The 27983-nt window shown below is 40.1% G+C and overlaps 2 protein-coding genes across 2 annotated transcripts in view; one reads left to right on the forward strand and one right to left on the reverse strand.

The window, feature by feature from the left end:
- The window catches only part of LOC126370578 (uncharacterized), a 185939-nt gene that overhangs the window by 77234 nt on the left and 80722 nt on the right, over positions 1 to 27983 (forward strand). The gene's annotated exons all lie outside the window — the stretch shown is intronic.
- Positions 12855 to 27983, reverse strand: part of LOC126370826 (uncharacterized) — a 185639-nt gene continuing 170510 nt past the window's right edge. The window contains exon 2 of the mRNA XM_050015849.1: positions 12855 to 14372. Within this exon, the coding sequence (XP_049871806.1) occupies positions 12855 to 13982 (1128 nt within the window). The 5' untranslated portion in view covers positions 13983 to 14372. The remainder of the gene's footprint in view (positions 14373 to 27983) is intronic.

Here is a 27983-nt window from a genome sequence, read left to right on the forward strand (position 1 = left end):
TTGAAAGGAATTTTAGGTGAATTGAAAATGAAGTGTACCGTTTGTTTTGGTTACGTGTTCGTAAACATAATTACCTACTTAACTTGTACACTTAAATATCTTATTTCTTTAACTATTTTTAGATTTAAAGCTCATGTGAAGTTTATTTTATGTAAAAAAACTTCTTATAAGATTAATCATTACCTTAATGATAAAAATATCAGGTAGTAAATGTGATCCCTATAGTTATTAAAAAACTTGTAATGTATACCTTCATTGATTTAAAACATGTTTTTCTGATGCAGTTTCTTGTCATTTATTCTCCTCAATCATAATAGTTTTCGAAATGACGTAGGTTCATAATGTTACATTGAACTTCGACATATTTATCCATGATAATTATGAGATTGAACGAACTTACCTGTAAGTGAAGTTCTATCTTACGTAGCTCCTTGTTGTCGATGCTGGAGCATAAGACGTAGACTACACTGTAAACCGTCTCGAACAAGGAGCTAGTATAATTACGTTAAATAAAGGATTCTGACTGATAATATTTTCGCGTAAATGCACGCAAGACAGACAGACGCGCACACTGCCTCTTCCTTCGTAGCTTACGGCCCTTTAGACTATAGTAAGATCCAGAGGGGGTGAGGTAAATCTAGCTCGGCGCCTGATACGAATTGGTGCGGGGCAGGGAGTTACCGTTCTATGCGTACTACTATTCTTTTTTTATACCTCAATATTAGATAATCGACCACTGAAATAGGATACATACTGCGATCAGATCCGGAATGTTTTGGTTGGGTTGAGGTCAGGTTAAGAATACCAGAAACTTGAGCTTTCTGATGTCTCGTGACCACAGTGACCTAGGTTAGTAGGTTCATAATTTATTTTTCAGTAAACATAAATGTAAAAGAGATAATTAACTTATTATTAGAGTACTTACTCTAAATGGGCGAGCATGCACGAAGTCTTTGATGAGAGTTGAAGAAGCGAAAGTGGTGTGTCAGACAGAGAGAGAAATACTGTGGTTTCCAATGGGAAATAGACGTGATCTCATGTTTAATATGTACCTATGTGAAATAGAATAAACACTATGGCTAAACGACAATGTACACTACATTAACACATTTCGCAGAAGTCAGTAGATACACGTACTTTTAATTTGATTTTCGACGTGACTTATCTTAGCTTTGCCGCAAATAGTATAAACTACTTGGCCGGACAAATGGGGAGCGCTGAGGATGTTGTACTACGTATTGAGTGATATTGGGTACTGGTTTCTCTTTTCCTAAAGCTCGGTGTCGTTAACAGGACTCGTCTCTTTCGAATGGCGCCCGACGACTCTCTTTTGAAGACTCGAGTTCTCTTATAGACTCGAGTTCTTTTGAAGACTCGAGCTCTCTTAAAGACTCTAACTCTTTTGAAGACTAGAGTTCCCTTAAAGGCTCGAGTTCTTTTGAAAACTCGTGTTATCACATAGACTCGAGCTCTTTTGAAGACTCGAGTTCTCTCAAATGTTTGAGCTATTTTGATAGACTGAAGCTCTTTTGAAGGCTCAAACTCTTGAAGCCTCGAGGCATGATTCAAAGAGTTCACAGCTCGGCTAGGCTCGGGACTCCGAGCTAACCAAGCTCAATGAATCTTGCCTCGAGTCCCTTGAGGCTTCAGAAATAACAGTCGACGTTTCGAGGCTTGTACATCACTACTTCATATGCCTTTGATGTCGACGCGAAGAGGAGACGTCACAAGGCTCTTTACTTGAAGAGGTCTGCGTTCGATAGCTCCTCTACGCCTTATGAGGCGGAATAAGTAAAGTGCTATAATATTCTACGTATAAGTTAGTGTTGAAGAAACGGTCGATAGTTTGAACATCGATAATTCACATTACATTGAGTCACTGTAGTCGTTTGGTACACCAGCTTGCTTCTTTCTCCGGTACCGGACTTGCATCAACGATTTATTAATTTATCTTAAGTGCAGTTTTCACTAACACAGTTGGCTCGACCATTATAGACGGCGATACGGCTACCCACCTAACACGTTGCGTTGGTCTAACAGAAAGTTCGGTGAGGTGTGGACACTTAGTTCATATTGCGTTGGATGTAGCTTTGATTACCCGAATTGGGTTATAATCGTGAGCTTAAGTTATGTTTGTTCATTTTAAAGTAATTTTTGAGGCACTCTCAATTTATAGAGGAATTAACCTTTGTTCGGTGTTATATTTTAGGCTGAGGAGCTCGGTGGCGCAGCGGTAAACGCGCTCGGTCTGCGATTGTTGAAGTTAAGCAACTTTCGCAAAGGCCGGTCATTGGATGGGTGACCACAAAAAAATATGTTTTCATCTCGAGCTCCTCCGTGCTTCGGAAGGCACGTTAAGCCGTTGGTCCCGGCTGCATTAACAGTCGTTAATAACCATCAATCCGCACTGGGCCCGCGTGATGGTTTAAGGCCCGATCTCCCTACCCATCCATAGGGAAGGCCCGTGCCCCAGCAGTGGGAACGTTAATGGGCTGGTGACGATATTTTAGGCATGTTTGTCTAAACTGTTTGCCATAAAAAGCTTTGCTATTCAATTACTTACTGTCAATTTACCGTTAAAATAAAATTGCTTCACCATAATTAAGTACGTAATAGACGTAATTTCAGTAGCGCGTTTCGTGCATGGATTCTAAGGTGAATTTCTGGTTATATGCACGTGATTTTGATAGCCTAAATTAACCCTAAAATAAATTAGCGATGCATAAAGAGCTGGGATATAAAATCAATGCTTCACGGTTTAGTAGTCAAAAGGCATAGACGATAAATAATTTCCCAGTTGGTCTCTCACCAAATTAATTACTAGCGGCGAGGGAAATCAGCCGGAATAATAACAATCACATGCCTAAGGGTCTTATTTCGCCAGGACACCATTGTGGTGCCATCACGGTTGCGCTGCCAACCTTTTTTTGACGTGACTTATTGTAGATTTGCCGCAAATGGCATTGACTACTTGGTTTCATTAAGTGGACGAATCTTTCAGTTGATCGGTCCATCTTGTTAGTAACAACTGTAGTGTGTGTGTGTGTGTGTGTGTGTGTGTCATGATCACCTTCATGATATACTTATATGTCTAAGGTTGATTGTACCCAATATTGAACATTCGGCTAGGCGTCTTCCTACAATGTTCGCAGTAGGTATTGGTCGTACCAACTGAGGTCCCCGATACCGACCCCGCCGGCGTGGTCGACGATTTCCCTCATTCAGCGCTTATCGCTATCGACCCACTAGGGTCGATTAATTCTTTCAAATATTTTTCCTCTCAGACGACGCCCTGAGCCGAGGTTCGCGCCCAACTGAGCACCCTCAGGCATGTTGTCTTAAACGTTGTACCGGGTGAGAGCCTTCAGCGCTCCCCATTTGTCCGGCCAAGTAGTTAATGCCATCCGCGGCAAATCTACAATAAGTCACGTCAATAAAAAAAAAAGTTGTACCAACCTCGGAAAGCACTCACCTATTGCCCGGGCTACTCGCGCGATTAACGAAATAGCTCAAGAAAACCTGGACACAGATTTATATACATGTTCGTTGGCGGAATTCACTAATATCAGTCTAAAGTTTTTTAGTAAATAGTTTCCATACATTGTCGATTTGGTTCTGTAATGACTATGTATATGTGAAATAAAATAAATAAATGATTCCCCCCCCTGGATCCGTCCATTATGTAAAAAGAAGTTTAACTTAAGGCAGATAAGAACAGAGTACAAAAAGGAACAATGTGTGAACAAAAGCAGTTAGAGTCCCAACTATTGAAGATATACTTACATACGGCGGTTATTTCAGGATACTTTGCCAACCACAATTACTTAGTTTTTCTGTATTTTCGTCGCTTCTATTATTGTAATGTGTGGTGTTTGATATTTTCCATAGTGAACTTATTTGCTGAGAGCCGTGGTAGTCCAGTTGGTACAACGCTTGCCTCTCACTTTGAGGTCGCAGGTTCGAAAACAGCCCAGGCCTAAACCAATGATTGTCGAATTTATTTTCGGATTCATGTTTGGATCATAAATGATTATCAGTGCTCAACGGTGAAGGATAACATCGTGAAGAAACCCACATTCCCGAGAAATTTTCGGAGGTATGTGACCTTACCTGTATTGGGCTGGTTTTCCCTTCGCGGGTTCGAAGTTCAGACAGGCAGTCGCTTTTGTAAAACACCGGACCTGTCAAATCTTCAACTTAGGTAAGTGGAGCCTGTGAATAACGGTGTAGGCTACCTATATCCATGTCCTTGAAAATGAAACCATGCAATATGTGCGAGCGCCGACGGACGTCAGTCGTTCCCTCTTCGCCCGTCGCAACACATGTGCCACAGGCACAACTAATTATCGATTAACGTAAATGTAACCAATTCTGTTATGTGTTGACAATATATCCGAACTTTCGTGAACTGAACTCTCTCGTTTCACTGATCTCCCTCCTTCTGAAAGGTGATATTAATTGGTGTTATAAACTAATAATACTAAATATAAAAGACGTACAACGGGATAATGCTAGGGAGTGAGCTTATTGGCTGCATTGAGAAATATCTTTACTGTTCTGTTGCCAATTTCGGGGTCGCGTGTTGGGTTCTTGGGGGTACACCACAAAACTTACGAACCTATACGTCTATTCAAACTACGACTTCGACTTTGCCACGACGTAAAACTTCGGCAATCACCCCACGACAATACGAAAATATGAAAGTTTGTGTCATATGAAAGCAGATAGGTACGAAAAGGGCACACCTGTGCCTCGTAATAAAAGTCACAAATCAAAAGCCGTAAAATTGAAATTGAATTTTATATTATCCTGTGTTTCTGAGTGGGTGAGTGCACTTTTATATTGTGTACAAGGTTTTATGTAAAATCATTTTAAAACGTTTTTTAAAACAGAACGTTTGTAGTGTGTCGTGATATTTTAACTCACTTTTCATTTTACCAGCTTAATATACACGGGTAAATTTGAAATGTTTTAAAACTCGGAATATGTTTTTGTTTTAACTGTTATCGAAAAGTGGTTAATGAATAATAATTTTGAATGCATTAAAACAGATATTTAACATATTTAAAGCTTATTATTGAAACATCTATGTGAGCACACGTTTATTATCACTGTCATAATAATTATACAACACACACACACACACACACACACACACACACACACACACACACACACACAAACAGTGATACAGTTGTTAATAACACAGACTCAACCATTATAGACGGCCGGCGATACAGCTCACCACCTATCACGTTGGTCTAACAGCTAACAGAAAGCTCGGTGAGGCGTGGGTACTTAGTTAATCTTGTGATGAATTCACGCCTGACTACTCCAACTGGGATATAGTTTTGAGCTTATGTTATGTCATCATGTTCATCTTAGAACTACGAATTCCACCATGGGGCCTAAATCAATGAATTTGTTTTCGAATTCAGACCCAAACTCATAGTCGATTTCAAAGTTTAAAGGCCGAGGCGGGCTTAGAACCTGTGACACTTCGTTGTAAGTTACGCATTCTGTGAACAGGGCTATCACAGGTTCACGACATCTGTAAGTAATAATAAAAATAGATACCTACGTAAACGCCTATTTCCCATCGGAGTAAGAAGAGACTATGGAATGCCATTTGCTTCGACCCTGACACACTTCTCTTGCTTCCTCCACATGGCAGCCCTCGGCAGAATATTCCTCGGTTATGTGTTATGGTAAAATTATTATCGCTACATTTAAGTATATCTTCGAGAAACAGACACGTTAGGAAAAAAACTGTGTTCGAGCCACTTGTGCTGTCTTTTATATTTCTGCTAATACGCCTAGCTACCCAAGGGAAACACACCAAAAAGACTTTATTAATTAACTAAAAACTATTTTTACTTCGTGTGTGTGAACCCCCACAGTGCTAGTGACGTTTTGTTCTTCTCCTTTGTTTGCCTGCTTTATCTAGTATAATACGTTTTATTCTTGCAAACATCATTGTGAATAATAATAAATAGACTGCTGTGATTGCTTGTGCTGTCAACAAAAACCAGGCCTGGTTAAAAGAGTGAAGAAGCTGATCACGTAAGTGTTTCCCTTTTTCTTTGAGCTGGGCTATTTTCAGGGTATGGAGACAGCGCAAGTGGTTAGGATTCTTCTTTTCCACCTTTTTTCTTTTTTTGCATGAATGTGTATCAAACAAACTGTAAACATCCATATTCATTGTTTAGGTACTTAAGTATATCTATTACACGACGACGGAACGGAGCAGGTATATGCGTTTAGGGTGAGAGATGTTTGTGTGTGCGTTTGTGTAAAGTAATATTACTACTTATCTTCTAAACTATTGATCCGATTTTGATGCGGTTTTCAATAACTGGTGTGTTTTAGAAAGTATTTTTAAGTCTATTATAATATTTCGTTACATAATAATTGGGTTAAGTCGGGGGTTTTGAGTTATTTTATTCTTTTTCGATGAGATTTTTACCGTCGTGGGATTGTTCAAAATTTTTAATTTTGCTTAATTTTGTCCATAAACACATTAGAATTTATGTACATAGACACACTACGGCAAGAAATATTGTGCCCCATATATTGGACATGCACGTATGAGTTTCAACTTTATTGCTTCATATGTGGTACACAGTTAACGTGTTAACTGTCCAATCATATTACCTCTTCTGTCCTCAATAACTGAATATTCCAATTATCACGGCCACCGTGGTCCAGTGGTTGAGCGTTGGTCTCACGATCCGGAGGTCCAGGTTCGAATCCCGGTAAAGACATATCAAAAAAATCACTTTGTGATCCCTAGTTTGGTTAAGACATTACGGGGTGATCACCTGATTGTCCGAAAGTAAGATGATCCGTGCTTCGAAAGGCACGTTAAGCTGTTTATCCCGGTTACTACTTACTGATGTATGTAGTCGTTACATGAGCCATGTGAAGGGCCTTTGGCGGCTCAATATTAACCCAGCACCAGGATTTATGAAGTTGGTACTGCATCTCATAACCCACACGATAAGAATATTCCAACCCTAGTACACAACGTAAAAACCTTCCGTATTCAGAAAGTTCCTCTTTGCATACTTAAACATACTCCACTTGAAGGTTCTTTACTAATGTATGCTAATACCTACTTAAGGCCTAGATTGGACATTGATGGAGCATTTGTGAATCCCACAAGGCTACACGTCTGCTAGATCTGGCACTGGCATACTTACAATACAAGAAATAAACATAAAATTGCTATTCAAATTTCTGGATTAACTAAATTAAATTCATCTTTTTTGGGGTTATGTATACGTTTTTACAATAAAATACCAGATAATATTTTAAATTTGTCAGAAAATAAATTTAAAGCTCATGTGAAGCTTACTTTATGTAAAAAAGCTTATTATAAGATTAATGACTACCTAAATGATAAAAATGTCTGGTATTGAATGTGTTCCTCTAGTTATTAAATAACTTGTAATGTATATCCTCATTGGTTTTTAAAAGATGTGTTGCTGTTGCAGGTTCTTGTCATTTCTTCTCCTCAGCCATAACACCTTGCGAAATGACGTAAATTCAAAAATGTTACATTGACCTTCAACAAGTTTATCCATGATAATTACGTTGAATAAATGATTCTGATTTCTGATTTCAGAACTACAGATTGTTTTTCCTTATATAACATTATAACATACCTCGAAAGAGATGGCGTGACGACTTGGACGCATGCCGGAGGGACTGGCCGGAATACGCACAGGACCGCGAATAATGGAAAGAGGAAGGGGAGGCCTTTGCCCAGCAGTGGGATCTTGTAGGCTAGATTAGATTAGAACATAACATACATAAACAGCCTATATACGTCCCACTGCTGGGCACAAGCCTCCCCTCAATCAACCGGAGGGGGTATGGAGCATACTCCACCACGCTGCTCTAATGCGGATTGGTGGAGGTGTTTTTACGGCTAATAGCCTGGACCAACGGCTTAACGTGCCCTCCGAAGCACGGAATCATCTTACTTTTTCGGACAATCAGGTGATTCAAGTCTGTAAAGTCCTTACCAAACAAAGGACAGTCTCACAAAGTGATGTCGACAATGTCCCCATCGGGAATCGAACCCGGACCTCCAGATCGTGAGCCTAACGCTCTAACCACTAGACCACGGAGGTAGATTTTCCTTAAGACAATGTTACTTCCAGTACGATTCGTACCTTTTGTATGTGAAACTATCCTTTGCGTGGCTAGGGCATTGCAGGCTGAATCACCCGGTTGTCTGAAAAGATGATATCAACTCAATCATGGTCTGAATCATCCCCCTAACACCCTATCTGTGTAAGTGACATCGTAACAAATACTGAGAGGGATGAATTAGGTCATTATTCCGAGTTAACATCAAGTGAATTTTTCCATCGCAAAAGTAAAGAATTAATAAAAAAATTAAAAGACTAAAAAAATAATTATGAATGTTGCTACGAGAAATTCCACTTCATATTAACTCAGAATCATGGTCTCAAACATCCCCCCGAGTACTCGTTACGATGTCAGTATCACCCTGTATACAAGTCTGAATTTTAGTAATTGTCTTAGTTGTTAGAAAGAAAGAAAGAAAGAAACATTTATTACTTCCGGACACCACAGACACAGACAGACAGGTACATTACATTTAACACAGGACAGAAACCACACGGAAATCAATAAGTACACAGACAAAAAAAATATATAAAATAAAAAAATACCAAAACAAAAAGAAAAACAAACCAAATTCATAAAACAATAATAATAAAACAAAGTATCTAAATGCAACGCACTGACGGCCCGATCATCTGCGGTGGAGTCCGGAATAAAAGGACCTCGCTCAGCATAAGTCGCGGCGTGAGCCACGACGCTGGTATTCTGCGGGCCCTGCCGAGTGAGGCCACGGACATCGCGGTATATATGTACATAGATACATACTACTTAAACTTACTTACATATAATTATTTAGTATTACAAAATTATAACAATTACAATAAATACACATTAATACGATTTACCATAAACATAAAAATATCATAAAATAATACGAACAAATAGATATAGGTCATCAGTTAATAAATAGGTGTGTGTATGTGAGTGTGTTCGTGCGTTGCACCGGTCGGCCGCAGGAGACAGACAGAGTATTTAATCATGTTGTTATTGTGTCGATCTCCAGTCACCCGCCGCCGCCGGGAAGGCACGTTAGGTACCTGCGATAATTACGCATTCGGTTCTTTTTAAATGTTGTTGGTGAATAATAAAATAAAATAGTAACATACTTAACTTCATATGGGTTCATAAATATTATAAACGTATATTGATATAACAAATGATAAATGATAAGTGATAACAGCAAATACTTAGACATAAAATAAATAGTGGGTGGTTGGTTGCAGTGTGAAGTGTGAATGCAATAAATGTTAGTGACAGGAAAAAAGAAAAGTCTAAACCGCCAACGTGATATCGCTGCATCCGCGCTGCCTACAAGACTCCGCCATGCTTTCGTGTCTGATCCTATGAGGTAAGTTGAAAGTAAAAATTCTGTCACAGATAACTTTTTTGAGCTAGTAAAAGATGTTTTTTCAAGTGGAATCTAAGGTTATGAACCGTTTTCAGACTACGAAGCGGTGGCGGCAGATCGTTCCAGCACTTCGATGCAGCGAATCTGAAACTCCCACGGAAGGCGACGGTACGATGGCGCGGCACGGCCAGTGAGTAGTACGTCGAGCGAGTTTTAAACGACTTCACGTCACGTGACCATACCAGTTTATCAGCGAGATAAGGCGGCATTCCACTGTGTACAACACCGAATAACAGCGTCGCTAGATGTAAATGCCTGCGCGCGTTCATCTTCAATATATTTGCCTTATTCAGAAAAGGAGTGACGTGTGTGCGGGGCGGAATATTAAAACAAAATCTTGCGCAGGCGTTTTGTACTCTCTGGATTAGCTTTTGTGTACGTACAAGAAGTCGTGGGCCATATACTACATCCATGTAATTAAATTTAGATAAGATAAGAGAGTCACATAGTTTAATACGTGTATCTGTGTTGATGTATTGCCTGATCTGATATAATATTTTGAGACGATAGAAGCAATTTGCCGTTGTGTTTATTACATGTTTTTCGAATCTCAAATTATCATCCATGACTAGTCCCAGATTCTTAGCTTCAGTAACTCGTTCTACAGTTTCGTTACGGATGACTACATTCGCCCCATGGTTTGATATGCTATTCACCTGATGTGTTGAGCCTAGTATCATGTACTTAGTTTTACTTCCATTCAACACCAACGAATTAGACTCCGACCAACATGTAATGCGCTCAAGGTCATCATTGAGTTTGGCTACGGTAGATTGAACATCACAAGGCTTACAGGCTATGTAAAGTTGCAAGTCATCCGCGTAAAGGTGGTACTTGCAATGCTGAATGTGCGTCACGACATCGGCGCTATAAACGATGAAAAGCAGAGGCCCCAAAATTGAGCCCTGCGGGACTCCTCGTGTAACGGACTTGGGTTGTGAAAACTTTGATCTTCCAGACTCATTCTGGAGTTCCACATACTGATTGCGATACTCAAAGTAACTGCTAAACCAGGCGATGGCAGTGGGACTGAAACCGTAGTATTTTAGCTTTGCCAGTAGCAGAGGGACGTGTATACAGTCAAAAGCTCTACTAAAGTCCAGCAGAGCCAACAGTGTACCCTGTCCATCGTCCTGAGCAGCCAAAATATCGTCAACGACACTCAGCAAAGCAGTAGTAGTGCTGTACGATTTTCTAAAGCCTGACTGTTTAACCGGAAGTATACCATTCTGCTCCAGAAAAGTTCTCATTTGCTTGGCTACTATTTTTTCTAAAATTTTTGATGCGCATGGTAGTATGCTGATCGGACGTAAATCTTTCAGGGTAGCTGGACATGAATTTTTTGGCAGGGGTTTAACGACCGCACTTTGCCACATTTTGGGAAAGGTGCTAGTCTCAAGAGATCGGTTCACGATTGATGTTAGCACAGACGCCGTTTCGGGAAGTGTTAATGTCAACATATCCAGAGATATGCCGTCCACACCGATGGCGTTTGAACTAAGGGCGTGTAATTCCCTAAGCATGTCATTTTCAGTAATAAGACTAAGCGTAAATGTAGAGGAAACACTGCACTGCTCTTCAAAAAACTTAATATTCGATACCGGCACATCTCCTGAGCCCGGCACATCCAAAAAATGATTGTTTATTACTTCTGGGTCATTGAAAATATTTGTGGGAAGTTCATTTTTAGATTTAATTCTGACATTTTTTTTCACATGTGACCAGAGAGTGCGTGGGTCATTAATATTCTTATTTACGTAGTAATCGTAATATGCCTGTTTCTCGCTTATGAGTGCCTCCCCCACAGTACGCCTTAAATTTCTGTAATGTTCCTTATGGGAATCACTACCACTTAAACGGGCTCGGGAGTGCGCTTGGTCGCGCTTCTTCATCATCATTTTGATGTTATATGTAATCCACGGATATTGATGGTGTTTTACTATGAATGTTTTAAGAGGTGCATGTAGGTCAAAAAGTGAGGTCATAGTTTCATTGAACATCGATACCATGGTATTTACATCAGAAGCAGACCGGATGCTTTCCCAGTCCAACGCGGCAAGGTGTTCCCTGAAACTGTCCCTGTCCATGTCCATCAGCAGCCGACGTGTAACCTGGATAGGGGAGGGTTTGAATTTTGGTACGTTCAGGTGACATGTGATGAAGGCATGCCTGCCTAGGTCAGGTATGTAGTCCACGGTCGTTGTGCAACCCTTTATGTCCGTACACACAAGGTCTATTAACGTTTGGCTGTGATCAGTAAAATGTGTATAATCAGTGACAAGTTGTCGGAGCTTAAAGCATGCCAAAAATTCATTGAGCTTCCTTACACTAGCAAGCGATGTCTCCGCGACGTTGATGTTAAAATCGCCCAGAATCACAACATTACTACACCAGGAAAATGTCTCCAGAGACGTAGACAGAGCGTCTAACAGTGAGTCCTCAGTTACCCAGTTCGGCCTGTATGCTGTTCCTATCACCAGCTTACAGCCACTAATTGTGATCCCGAGCCACATTTGTTCAATTGGAAGGGTCTGTGGATGGGCGAGCACCCGCGCCGTGACACCTCGTCGGATATAAAAGCCGACGCCACCACCACGCTTTCGGCGCCCAGGTGGGCGCGGTGTGTTCCGCAGCCGGTATCCCGGCACGGCGGGGGCACGTCCCTCCTGGCCTTCTCGTATCCAGGTCTCATTAATGGCCATCACGTCCACGTCGTGACGGTCCATCGCCACAAGAAACTCATCGTGTCCCGTTCCCAATGAGCCAGCATTAAATAAGCCAACTTTAAGTCTACGCTTAATATTGAATATTATTAATATATTTAATTATTAAATCGTAATTCAATTCATTCAAAATTAGATGATATGTATTATAAAAGATTCCTATTATATAATTACATTTATTAATCGCATAGTAATGTTTTACTATAGAGGAGAAATGTTTGTGTATGTTATGTGTAAATTTGTGTTTGTGTAGTATATTGTCTAAACATGAGTATAAATAATAATAATGTAATTTTACATAGTGTAGCGTTATTAATGAAATGATAGGCAATGTAGTATAAATATATATTATAATAATTATCTTATATAGTTGTTTAGCTATAATATATTTATATATCTTATCATACACTAAATATATACGTAATGTCAATGCGATAATTACCGAGTTCCACCACATGTGACCAAGCCGTAAGTCGAGCAACATCAATGTTATCACATACATAGAAACATACCAACAAAGCGAGCTACATATTATTAACCTAACAGCGATCATGGGTACATTTGTGTTAGACAGCAGCAACTGGTATATTTCTCCCGGCAGCTGCGGGAGCGGGACGAACTTGTGCTGACCCAAAAACACTGTCGAGATCCTTTTCTGATCTAATCCGATTTACAGGGTCCCCTTGGTCTCGACGAGTAAAGATTCTGCCGTCCCGCGTCCATACAAACCGCCAATTTAGGCCGCTGGCTAACATTCGTGCCCGGCCGAATAAAGAGCGGTTGCGTTTCGTTAGACGCTCGTTGACATATACTCGACGAGGTTCGCTGCGAAGTCCCATTCCTTCCGTGGTGAGGGTGCGGCGCACACGTGCGGCACGCAAGAACTGGTCGCGCGCTGTGCGGCGCGCGAGTCGCACAGCGATGTTGCGCGGGCGAGGGACGCCTCCGCTATCCGCGCGCACCCCTCCCACCCGCATGCAGCTGACAATCTCGCGATCATCGACCGTCATACCCAGCTTCGCGGCACACGCCGCAACCAAGTGGGTGACGTTTTCTCCGCTCTCCTCCGGCACGCCAGAGATTTCAATGTCGTTTTGAAGCATCTCCTGGTCACGATCATCGAGATCCTGCTGCAGCTGAGCGACTGTCGCCTCCAGCATGCAAATGACGTCCCCGTGGCCAACCTCACTGCCACCGGTTGCGCGCTGCTCCAACTCGACGACTCTCGCCTCCAGCTTGGTGAGGCGCGCATCGCAGGAAGACACTAGGGCTCGCATTTCTAGCATCTCCTGACGGAAGGCGCGGAACTCCTCCCGAGTCTGTCGCATCTCCGCACAGAACTGACGCAATTCGGTAGATAAGTCAGGCTCGGGCTCCCTGTACTCCGGTGCGATGATGCTAGGGGGGGCGGTGCCAGCAGAGCTACACAGCTCCATGCTGGCTGGCTGGGTGGCAGACGATTCCGCCAATGAGTCGTCCAAAACATACGTAATGCCGGCTCCTCGCAAGGGAGTGCTATTTTCATTGTTTGTCGGTAACGCAGCCTTACATTTTGGACACAACCAGGAGCTATGAATCTGGGCGTCATTTGGGATGTTTACGCATGCCCTATGATTTGCCTCTTTACAGCGGGGACAAACAACACCCTCTTTTACCGACATGTATTTAAAACACGCATTGCACTTCACGGCCATTGCTATGTAGGTATCGATCAATTTATGATAGTTCACAACAACTTCAACAGGTGTCGTTTTTTTGTAAATAGTTTGTAATATTTTGTTTACAGTTTTTGTATTTCTATATAAATATAAATGTTATGTTTATTTTGGCTTTTATTACTCGCTTTACACAAATAATTTTAGTTGTGGGTACACGATTATCGTAACGATTGAACGCGAAGATTATTTTGGTATTTACTCAGTAATCTCCGCACTTCACTATTATTCCACAATAAATGTTATTCACTGCAATCCAAATTAACTTTATAGGATGGTTTCGCACTCTTTAGATCGTTGTTTATATTTTTTTTAATCAGCGCAACGTGATGACGTACGTACTATACACGACGTCCGTGACGTCACTCTCTGTTAATGTTATATATATATATTGATGTAGTCATCATTATTATCAGTCGTACGCCGACTGCTGGGCATAGGCCTCCCCCAAGGATCTCCACGACAATCGGTCCTGCGCTGCCCGATTCCAGCGGCTTCCCGCGACCTTCACCAGATCGTCGGTCCATTGATGTAGTAGTAAGTTCTTAATAAAAAAAAAGTATGCCGTCAACATGATTGTGCTTGCCTGTAATGATCTGAAGAGTTGTAACCAACAACTGTGTAAGATTTCACCTTTGACTCCCGAAGAATACCAAACATTCTTTACAACATTTTCGTTACCCGAAAAGCCAGAACGTATTCAAGTCTCCTCATACATAATTCAGTACTTTAAAGGTAAATTTACATCGGATTTTCTCGCTTGTCTTCATAGTATTGTCAACTAGGGAGCAAAGCTTCTGATTGTAGATAAGGGTTGAGTTTTATTGCTCTACGACTTGATTCTACAAGCGATTTGTGAATGTTGATTTTTTACTATAAGTACTAACAATACAATACAATACAGAACGCAGAACGTAGTGGGCAGCTCACTGGGACAGGCTAACCTATAAAATGCTACTTAGGTTCTATGACGATCTTGTGATGTAGCGAGTAGGCGCCGCTATTTCAATAGCGCACTCCTGATGCAGGGCAGCAGCGGTATCAGTACTGGTTGGAGGCCGAGGAAACGGATTCTGGTAGGGCTCTAGCTAGAACATCACCGATTATGAAACTGGTCGGTGTACTGCGTAACGGAAGGCGATTGGGGCAACCATCGTTCTACACGCCCTATCTATGGAGTAATGAAAATGGAGGCGATTACTCCACCAGGAGGGAGGTTAGAGGAGCTCGGTGGCGCAGCGGTTAACGCGCTCGGTCTGCGATCGTTGAAGTAAAGCAACTTTCGCAAAGGCCGGTCATAGGATGGGTGACCACGAAAAAAAAAAAAAGTTTTCATCTCGAGCTCCTCCGTGCTTCGGAAGGCACGTTAAGCCGTTGGTCCCGGCTGCATTAGCAGTCGTTAATAACCATCATTCCGCACTGGGCCCGCGTGATGGTTTAAGGCCCGATCTCCCTATCCATCCATAGGGAAGGCCCGTGCCCCAGCAGTGGGGACGTTAATGGGCTGATGATGATGATGATGATGATGACTCCACCAAAAAGAGCGCGGCTCTTAAATAAAGAGAGAGAGAGAGAGAGACAAACAATACACGCCTGTAATACACGAATGAGAAGTAATTAACTTGTAGCCAATTTTCATACGAAGAACTAAGATAATTTGTCTTTTGTATCTATTCATATTGTCATATTGTGTTTCTGTGTTATCCTTTGTACAATAAATTATTAAATAAATAATTAAAATCAAATTGTACTGTTAATCTTAGCTCCTCCGCCCAAGTAGTCAATGTCATATGCAGCAAATTTACAATAACTCACGTCAAGATTACAAATAAACCTAGTCTATGCAAAAGACCTGAACAGACGTTTGTCAGCGTTAAGGTCATTAGCCAACTAAAACCACAACTTCCGAGCAGTCTGATTGTGGGAAGCTTTCTGACACCGAGCTATTAACTAATTATTTATGTTGTCAATATAAACTTTATCGCAACGCCATGAATTAAAGCCCATATTGAAATGACATTTTATTAGTCGGGAGGTAGAATTCGTGTTGGCTATGACCTTGGAAAATTGACCAATCACTTCAGCACAATTTTACTCGTACAAGCGAACTACAAAGAGTTCAAAATACGATAGTTTCTTTTGCCTTTCCTGGGCTCTACCATTCAAACGATTTAATTACCCGTAATAATATAACTAGCCACTACAAAATGGTTCTGTGAAAGTCGCAATTACGCTGTCGACCGGAATCCTGCAATTAGTTATATGTTCATACATATGAAGATTAATGTTACGGTTAAAGCTGCAATATTGATCAATTCTCAGTATTCATTTGAATAACTTGCAACCCGCGCCTCGACTCCGCCGCGCCCCCGCCTCGACTCCGCCGCGCCCCCACCTCGCCCCCGCCTCGACTCCGCCGCGACCCCGCCTCGACTCCGCCGCGCCCCCGCCTCGACTCCGCCGCGCCCCCGCCTCGACTCCGCCGCGCCCTCGCCTCGACTTCGCCGCGCCCTCGCCTCGACTCTGCCGCGCCCCCACTTCGATTCCGCCGTGCCTGCACTTATCGTTGCGCCTTATGATATTTTTATTTATCACCATTTCTTTCATAATACGCACAGCCAAGGAATGGAATGGGCTCCCGGCGTCGGTGTTTCCTGTATCTTATGGTTATAAGATACAGGAAAGGGGTCCTTTAAATCACGGGTGAATAGGCATTTACTGGGTAAGGTCGTTCCACCGTTGATCTCTTCTTCTCCTCGTGGAAGAATGAAGTCAAGAGCAAACCCATCTTATTTAAAAAAAAATGAATAATTACGACAAAAACTCTACCTACCTAAAGCCTATTAAAATGTAACTTTCTTATATTCACGATGGTATTTATTGTAATAATGCGGTGGGGTGTGTAAAATACGTCATTACGCAGCACGCAAGCAAATTAAAAGGCATTACTCACAACATACTCCTACATTTTGCCTTTAACATGAACAATTAACCTAACTTTACCTAACCGTAACATAATGAGACTGAACTTATAATTCCTTAATCCACTTCGAAGGTAAAAAATACGAGAATCATGATATTCGGGTGGTACCTTTTATTACGCTACGTCCTTGTGTTAGGATGCACTAACCCGCTGTTTGTACAAAAAATGTGTATCTTGTGTCTATTGTGCTAAAAAAAGTTTTTATCTATTTATTTATCCTTTTCTTATTGTTCTGGAATCACCTGATTGTCTGAAAAATAAGTTGATTCCGTGCTTCGGAGGGCGCGATAAACCGTGGGTCCCGGCTATTAGCCGTAAAAATACCTCCACCAACCCGCAATGGAGCAGCGTGGTGTAGTATGCTCCATACCCCTCCGGTTGATTGAGGGGAGGCCTATGCCCAGCAGTGGGACATTATAGTGGGCTATTTATGTTATGTTATGTATTGTTCCGGAATATTTCTTAAATCTGCTTAGCTAAGTACGCAATGTTTGTACAATAGGCTATTTGGGAACTAGCTAAAATAATGTTACTTCTTACTAAACCTCAAAACACGAAATTACTTTGGAAAACGCAGAATGTGACGTCATAGAAAAACGTGACAAAATGCCAGACGTCTTATATTATGTGTTTCTTGATTAAAATAAGTTACTTAAATAGAAAAAAGAAAATCATTTTCGTTAATTTAAAAACTGTATTCTTTTAGTATCTGATCAGAATGTCATAATTTACCTTGGACCTGCGATACTAACCAATTAATGAGAATAAACGATAAGCTACTCCACAATGGAACCTAATAAGATTGAAATTAGAGTTTGTTCGTCGCCTTGAAACATAATAATAGCAGCTCCTTCCTTCTCGGCTTTAATTACAATTTTAGAAACTCATTAGGACACAGGGTTACCATGGTAACGTTGTTAGCGTCTTCACGCTCTGTGAATTTTCTAGGATACTCAGAAGTATCAAGTTACAGTAACGAGAGACTTGAAAATCCATATCCATATTATGATTATAAATAGGTAGTATATGTGTTTGTCTGTCTGTTTGATTGTCCGTCTTTCATGGCTAAACGGAACGGCAATTAGACGTGATTTTTCAAGTAGAGATAGCTGAAATGATGGAGTGACATAGGCTACATTGAATCTCGTTCTAATCCCCCATTTCCCTAAAATAGGAACAATGATTTCAAGCTAAAATGTTTTAAAGGGTGCTTTCAAGGCCAAAGTGAACAGGCACCTTCTGGGCTCGCTCCATCTTAGGCTTCGTCAAAATGCCTTCGGGCAAGTCTGGAGCCAAGAGCTAACCCATCAAAGGAAAAAAAAATGATGATGATTTTTTTGTAAAAGTACGAAAGTTTTTTAAAGAAAGAAATTGACACAAAAATGTGTCGCTCGTTTTGCTCCACCCAGGGGTCACGTGTGGGGTCAAGGACCCAAGGGCGAACTTACGGACCGAAGGACATCAACCACTGAAGTTACAATTGTTTTCTCACGATTTATGACCGCGTCCAGATGAAACAACGAGGCAGAGTTTACGTATTTATATGTTTCTGATAAGTCCCTACTTGTCCGGTCAAATGGTAATTTAAAAAGTAAAAGATCGATAAATATCAATTTGGACAGTATTCGTTATGTATTTCTTCTATCGTGTGGGTTGTGAGGTGGATTACCTACCTCATCAACCCTGGTGTCAGGGTTACTATTGTCCCGCCAAAGGCCCCTGACATGACTCATGTGACGACTACGTACTTATATCAGTAAGTAGTACCCGGGCTCAACGGCAACGTCTTACTTTCGGACAATCAGGTGATCAGTATGTAATGTCCTAACCAAATAGGGATCACGAAGTGATTCTTGTGATACGTCCCCACCGGGATTCGAACCCAGGACCTCCGGATCGTGAACCCAACGCTCAACCACTGGACGACGGAGGCTGTTCGTTATCGTCATCATTAATTTAAGAGTCATGCTCTTGTCGACGTAGCATTCTCCATTGTTCTCTCATCATCATCAGCCGTATGACGCCCACTGCTGGGCATAGGCCTCCCCCAAGGATCTCCACGACGATCGGTCCTGCGCTGCCCGCATCCAGCGGCTTCCCGCGACCTTCACCAGATCGTCGGTCCACCTTGTAGCGGGCCTACCCACTGAGCGTCGTCCGACACGTGGTCGTCATTCTAGAACCTTTCCGCCCCATCGGTCATTGTTGTCTATCAAAGGCATATTATTTCACTTCCTTACAAGACACGACGTTCACCTTCTCTTTGATCTGTTCCATGTAAGCTCTTCTTGGTCTTCCCCTTCCTCTCTTTTCTTGTAGCTTCTCTTCTGTAAATTCGTCGTATCTTATTATCAAGTCCACTGTTTGACTGAAAATCAGATATCAACCCCTCAAGTGCAATGTTATTTTTCGATAAACACATTAGAATTTATATACATAGACACACTATGGCAAGAAATATTGTGCCCCATATATTGGACATGCACGTATGAGTTTCAACTTTATTGCCTCACATGTGGTTCATGTAATGTTTTTAATAAATTCGTCGTGTCTTAGTGTCCCATCATGTCGCCGCTTCTTCATTAACTCTCAATATCACATAAGAACTCAAAATATTTATTAAAAATTATAAAATAAAACGTGAGTAACCATAGTAATTTACTTTACGAATTGTAGTGATGACGAATCCCCGAACATCTAATTATAGGGTATTATTCCTTATTTTTTGGTTACGGTGGGTATTTTTACCTTCAGGACCCCGATACCGACCCCGCCGGCGTGGTCGACGATATCCCTCAATCAGCGCTTATCGCTCCGAGGTTCGCGCCCGACTGGGCCTGTTGTCTTAAACGTTGTGCTGGGTGAGAGTCTTCAGCGCTCCCCTATTGTTCGGCCAAGTAGTTATGCCAATGCCATCTGCGGCAAATCTACAATAAGTCACGTCAAAAAAAAAATATATATTTTTACGGTGAGTGCATACAACGCGAGACGTGCGGCGCGTGTTGCCTGTACAAAATATGAACTTGGAATATTTTATAGCAATTCTAACCGAAAATTCAATGGCCGCCGGCTGAAACTCTCGACCTCTCACCACCATCTACACCACAGCACACATCAATAACAACATCGTTTTACACAAGCACATTGATATTATCAACACCGTGGCGCCTAATTGCTGCCAATTACAATTATCAAGTAATGGCGGTGTTTGATATTGTAATTGGCAGCACTTAGGCGCCACAGTGTTGATTATATCAATGTAATGATATTGTAATTGTTGTAATAATCGATTAATATTTATTTACTTACCACACAAATCACAAACAAGAAATTTTGAACAATGAAGGTTAACAATATGTTTTGATAAAATAATCACTATAATCAAATCACTATAAAAAATAAATATTTATATGCGCCGCGCGGGCAATTCCTGTCAGATCAAATATTCAAATCAAACAAAAGAACGTCGGCGTCCAATTTCAAACTTTTAAGAATAAGAATAAAATAAATTTATTGCCAGTAATAAGTAAATTTGCTATAAGTACTAGGTAATTATGAATATTACGAATACGTGCAAAAAGAAATGGCTCAGCTTGTGCTGCGATGGAGCCATGCTATGGCGCCATCCAGCGCTGGTTTTCAGTCATTTCCTCTTCCTGGGATATTGTGCGGAGCAATTGCCAACGAGGGCTAGAGGACATTTAAATAGAAATATACAGCAGCTTTAGGTAGAAAAAACAATAACATCAAAAGACTATCAAATATAATTATAAGTAGGTACTCTTGAGTGTGTGTGTGTGTGTGTGTGTGTGTGTGTGTGTGTGTGTGTGTGTGTGTGTGTGTGTGTAGGTTTTGTTTGTATTTGAATGAATGTAAACTTCGAACATAATATAAACTAAACTGATAAAAAATTAAAAGTACCGTCCGCGCGCTGCCTTCACGATTCAAGTCTAAACTATGTTCGAGGGGGTGAGGTAAACATGGTTTAGACGCTGGTGAGGGGCGGAGAATTGCCGTTCTACGCGTAGTATTGTTCCTTATTCTATGACTACATTCAGCTACAAGAACTGATGCATGGCGTGCGGTTACAAGGTGAAATGAGATATTATTATAACATGTCGCTATATTTGTACACTTGATCCCAGGAGTCTAGGAACGAAGTGTAAATTTAAGACAATGGCAGAGTAGACAGAAGGATTTTTCCGGTCGTCGCGCGCCTGCGCTTTGGTTGAGCTGTTTCGATCATGTAAGCACTAGATATTGTAGAAACATAACATCAGCTGTATTCATCGCAACAGCCGTGCTAGCCCAGTTGGAAGAACACTCGACTCTCACTGTAAGGTCGCAGGTTCGAGTAAAGCACGGGCCTAAACCTACGATTTTCGAATTCATGTTTGGATCATAAATGATTATCACACATGATCAGCGGTGAAGGTAAACATCGTGAAAAATACTTACATACCCGAGAAATGCATTTCGGAGGTATGTGATCTAACCTATATAGGGCTGGTTCTCCTTTCGCGGGTTGGAAAGTCAGACAGGCAGTCGGTTCTGTAAAAAAACGGACCTGTCAAATCTTCAGGTTAGGTAAGCGGACCCTGTGAGAAACGGGATAATGCTAGGGAGATAATGATGATAAGATGTATATTCATCTCGTGACAAACGTAACAGTTCGTGTCCCAATGAATAATTTTACAAACACAGTCTCTAACGGCCTCTGTGGTCCAGTGGTTGAACATTATGCTCACGATCCGCAGGTCCCGGGTTCGTATCCTGGTGGGGACACATTACATTAAACACTTTGTGATCCCTAGTTTGGTAGGACATTACACGCTGATCACTGTTCGACCATTAGATATAATAGGCTAATTTCCAACTAGTCAAATCAAATACTTTTTCTTAAACGTCAAAACACGAAATTACTAAGTACTTATAGAATTTGTATGAAAAAGCAATATTATGACGTCATAGATAACGTGACAAAATGTTTACTTACTTATTATTACATTTTTTTCAGTTCATATACAAATTAAATAGAAAAATGATCTGTCTTTATTTATTAATCAGAATTTCATAATTTATGTTTGACCTACGAAACTAGGTACCGAATTAGACAGCGATACGGCTCACTACCTTACCACGTTGGTCTAACGGAAAGCTCGATGAAGCGTGTGTGCCCAGAACATCTTGCGATGGATGTACCTCTGACTACCCCAATTGGGAATACAGTTTAGAATGGACAGATAATATTTTAGAATTACAATGAAACTGTCACAGCTCTCTTTCTTGCCTATGGCAACATTCTGAGTGAAAAAAAAACAAACATAGACAAACGTCCTCCTCATCATCATCAGCCCATTAAAGTCCACACTGCTGGGGCACGGGCCTTCCCTATGGATGGATAGGGAGATCGGGCCTTAAACCACCACGCGGGTCCAGTGCGGATTGGTGGTTATTAACGACTGCTAATGCAGCCGGGACCAACGGCTTAACGTGCCTTCCGAAGCACGGAGGAGCTCGAGCTTATTCGCCAAAAAGGAAACGGGCGGATGATTGACAACTGGTAATTTATTCAAATATATATGTATATGTACATTTATTAATAAATACATATATATTTATTTTTATGAAAGAATACTTTCATTTTAAAATTAACCCGGGCGAATAAAATAGGCATCTCGCTCATATGTAATCCGTTTGACGTGTGCTGTTAACTTAATTCTGTCGGGTTATTAGCCAAAATAAAATTATGGGAGGGTTTTTTAAATGCCTGCCTAAAATTGACGTGTGTGTTCCATCAATTTTATGCGTGTCAATTATCCGTCCCTTTTCTTTTCGGCGGATAAGAAAATGACAGGTATCATTTAAAATAAAATTGAGTGAATTGTGTGAGAAACTAAACCAAAAATGTAGGTCTAGAGGATATGTCGTCGAAGCTCCAAGGCTTTGTGGTCACAGATGAAAAATAAACTTGACCTAGTTTGCTCAGAGAAAGGTTTACTTTCCATTGTGTGATTGATGTTTTCGATGAAGAAAAGAAAAAATAAAGATTCAGCAATGGCCTCCTTGCGAAGATCTAGCTTTGAGATGGGTTTAGATACATCAGGTTGGATTGACGTGTTAGTATGATAAATATTCCATTATCTAGATCCTTTATTGATGGATAATACTTTCAAGGATAAATCGAGGTGATTTACCCGGTAAAACTGAATTTTATCTTTAACGCGTATTAAAACATAAACAGCCTATATACGTCCCACTGCTGGGCACAGGCCTACCCTCAATCAACCAGACGGGCTGTGGAGCATACTCCACCACGTTGCTCCACAGAGGATTGGTGGAGGTGTTTTTACGGCTAATAGCTGGGACCAACGGCTTAACGTGTCCTCCGAAGCACGGAATCATCTTAGTTTTTCAGACAATCAGGTGATTCAAACCTGTAAAATCCTTACCAAACAAAGGTCAGTCTCACAAAGTGATTTCAACAGTGTCCCCATCGGGAATCGAACCCGAACCTCCAGATGCGCCTAATGCCCTAACCACTAAACTACGGAGGCTGTTCACGCGTATATAGAATTATTTATTTTTGACCATTACTTACTTTTAAATTGTGTAATACCTTGAAAGTTTCGGTGGTCTAGAAGAAGTGGATGTACTTATATTCCAAAAACCTCTGAGTGATTTTATGCTGTTATAATTATCTGTCTCAATTCAATAGTTGGGTAGTTTAGTATAGAGTCAAATCAGTTACATTTTATCACGTTTTTCTATGACGTCACAGATTGCTTTTTCATACAAATTCCATAGTAATTTTGTGTTTTGACGTTTAGTAAAAAGTAACTGATTTGACTAGTTGGGTACCAATGTACCAATACACTACCCACAAAAAAACGTGATAAAATGTCGCACTTATTTTTTCTTTTTTCATAAGTTAAATAGAAATAATTAAACGTTTTTCATCACCTTTAGATCTGTCTTTATTTAGTACTTAATCAGTATTTCACAATTTTTCTTTGACCTTGGAAACTACCCAATTTTATCTATGTACTAGTATATAGGATTAATTACTTCTACCATAAATACACTTCCAATTTAGGTAGGTATCTGTTATAACCTGGTTTCTTTACAACATCTTTCTTATTCGCAGTTTTCCAACGAAATGAAGAAAGGGAGGAACTGAGGGATCGAAGAATCCATCTTTTCTTTTATTAAAAATTTTGATCAATCAATTTAGTTCGTTATTCGCGTCTGTCGACTCCAGCCAATCGCCTTATGGCGTCTCGCCAAATTTCTTTCATTTCCTTCGACTATTTCAGCAGGATATCTGTTACAAGCAGCTACTTACACTTCCTGTTAGAGCTATAACTCAGAGCGCAAGGCTTCTCACACAAACGGTATATTAATTAAAGCACATAATAACGGGTTCTTACCGCGTTTAAAAGGGGATATGAGACTCCCGATATTAAAATTTCGACACTGTTGCAAGTGCCATGATCACGGGATGACTGGTGAGATTGGAGTGGAGTAGGTAGATAAGAAAACAATGTATAAACGGTATATTATATACAGTTACAACTCGGGCAAAACGCTTCTCATACAAACGATATATTATATAGAGTTATAACTCAAGGCGAAACGCTTCTTATACAAACAGTATTATTATATAAAGTTATAACTTAGGGCGAAGCGCTTCTCATACAAACGGTATATTGCATATTATGTATATGACATATTACTCCGGTAGCGGACTTACACCAATGAGTTATTTGCAGTTTTGACTAACAAAATTGGCTTGACCATTAAAGACGGCAAAACGGCTCACCACTTATCACGTTGGTCTAAGAAAGCTCGGCGAGGTGTGGGTACGTAGTTCATCTTGCGATTGATGTAACTCTGACTACCCCATTGGGTTATTTGGTATAGTGTGTATTTTTAGGAAGGATTTTTCTTAACGTGACATAACATACACAGCATCGCGCCTGTATCCCCAAAAGGGTAGACAGATGTATAAATATAATAATCATGTATTTATTTACACAAACATTTTCGATGTTACAAATTGTTAATTCCTCCAGAATAAACTAGATTGCAGAAACAAATTACTTGCTCCCACTTCAATCAATCAATAATACTTTATTGCACAACAACATATATAAAGGACATAAACATACGAATAAAACATAAGCACAATAGGCGGCCTTATTGCTAAACAGCAATTTCTGCCAAGCAACCTTAGGGTGAAAGAAGATTATTCATTGGAGCACGGGCTGGTGCAATAAACATATAATGATACCAACATACCAAAAAAAAGAATAATAAATAATATATACTTCTCTAAAGAAATAATATAAAATTAATATATATATATATATATATATATATATATATATATATATATATATATATATATATATATATATATATATATATAATATATATAATATATATATAATATAAATAATATAAAATTAATATATATATATATATATATAATATATATATACATTTACACACATATATACACGCAAACATACAAATAGCTTATACAATATGTTGGCATCCCCAACAAAATTATATTCCATATTTTTAAGTATGGCAATACTTGCCTTCTGAATCTCGAATCTAACTAACGTGTATCGTGTGTTAAAAAAATAATATAAAAATTAATAAAAGTGAAGCAGAGCATCGACCACATCTAGAAGCCCACACAATATAATATATATAAGGAGAATAAGAAAACCACTTCCAAGTTATGCCTGCAGGAAAAGCGCCTTCACTCCACTTCCTACCAACTCATGTTTGTATCATAGATAAATCTCAGGGAATTTTCAGGATTTGGTCTCGGTTAATAGCAATAAGATCGCCCCCTATTACATGTCACTTAAACCTTGCTGACGAGGAGGGAGTGTGTGTTATAAGTATCATCATCATCAGCCCATTAACGTCCCCACTGCTGGGGCACGGGCCTTCCCTATGGATGGATAGGGATATCGGGCCTTAAACCATCACGCGGGCCCAGTGCGGATTGATGGTTATTAACGACTGCTAATGCAGCCGGGACCAACAGCTTAACGTGCCTTCCGAAGCACGGAGGAGCTCGAGATGAAATTTTTTTTTTTGGTGGTCACCCATCCTATGACCGGCTTTTGCAAAAATTGCTTTACTTCAACAATCGCAGACCGAGCGCGTAAACCGCTGCGCCACCGAGCTCCTCATAGTGTTATAAGTATACTTCTTCCTATATACAGGCAAGATGCTATGATATATAATGAGTGACTTTCCAGATTAAGTTTTTTGAAAATCACATGGATGACGTTGTTGAGTTTCGAATGCTGACAGTACGGCTAGCGGACCAAAGTAAAAAAAAATGAAGTGTTGATATTATTTTTGAATAAATATGAAGTGTTCGCGCTATTTACAATCTGCGTTGTCGGGACTCTTTAAGGGAGCTGTTTAAAGAAATAAATATACTAACGGTCGCAAGTCAATATATATTATTTATGAAAACATTATGTATGTACGTAAAAATGTATCTCTCCTTCCGAGAAACTGTGAAAGGCATACTTATAATACAAGGAATAAAAATAAAATTGTTGTTCAAAATTCTAGATTAAGTAAATTAAATTCATCTTTTTTGAGGTTATGTGTACGTTCTTACAATCAGAATCAGAATCAGAATCAGAATCATTTATTCAACGTAATTATCATGGATAAACTTGTTGAAGGTCAATGTAACATTTTTGAATTTACGTCATTTCGCAAGGTGTTATGGCTGAGGAGAAGAAATGACAAGAAACTGCAACAGCAACACATCTTTTAAATCAATGAGGGTACATTACAAGTTATTTAATAACTAGAGGAACACATTCAATACCAGACATTTTTATCATTTAGGTAATCATTAATCTTATAATAGGCTTTTTTACATAAAGTAAGCTTCACGTGAGCTTTAAATTTGTTCTCTGACTTTAAAATATTATCTGGTATTTTATTGTAAAAACGTATACATAACCCCAAAAAAGATGAATTTAATTTACTTAATCTAGAATTTTGAACAACAATTTTATTTTTATTCCTTGTATTGTAAGTATGCCTTTCACAGTTTCTCGGAAGGAGAGATACATTTTTACGCACATACATAATGTTTTCATAAATATATTGACTTGCGACCGTCAGTATATTTATTTCTTTAAACAGCTCCCTTAAAGAGTCCCGACAACGCAGATTATAAATAGCGCGAACTGCCCTTTTTTGAATAATGAAAATAGTTTCTACATCAGCGGCTCGACCCCACAATAAAATACCGTAAGACATTATGCTGTGGAAGTAGCTGAAGTAGACAAGTCTAGCAGTGGGTACATCTGTGAGTTGTCGGATTCTTCTGACGGCATATGCTGCTGAACTTAGCTTGCCCGCTAGTGATACAATATGTGGGCCCCATTGAAGTTTTGAATCTACAGTAATTCCTAAGAAAACGGTGTGTTCAACAAAATCTAGTTTCTCGTCGTTAATTTTAATGTTATTATTTACTTTCTTTACGTTTGGTAGAACAAATTTAATACACTTCGTTTTCTTAGCATTTAGAACTAGGTTATTTACTGTAAACCAGCTTAGAACCTGCGACACAGCGCTGTTTGCTTCGTCAAGTTCCTCTAACTTTCTATCGATTTTAAATATAAGAGAAGTATCATCCGCGAACAGTACAATGTCAGCTTGGTTCTGTACTACATAAGGTAAATCATTTATGTACACTAAAAAAAGGAATGGCCCCAAAATGGATCCTTGAGGAACTCCCATTTGAACATGAGAGCCCGAAGAAGTCGTACTATTGATTTGTACCTTTTGTATCCTATCACCTAGATATGAATTTAACAAACTGAGAGCTCCATTATTTAATCCATAGTGCCTCAATTTCAAAAGCAAGGTCTCGTGATCCACGCAGTCGAATGCCTTAGACAAGTCACAGAATACTCCTACGGCATTCTGCGACTTCTCCC

This window comes from Pectinophora gossypiella, chromosome 11 (assembly GCF_024362695.1).
Source record: "Pectinophora gossypiella chromosome 11, ilPecGoss1.1, whole genome shotgun sequence".
Lineage (NCBI taxonomy): Eukaryota > Metazoa > Arthropoda > Insecta > Lepidoptera > Gelechiidae > Pectinophora > Pectinophora gossypiella.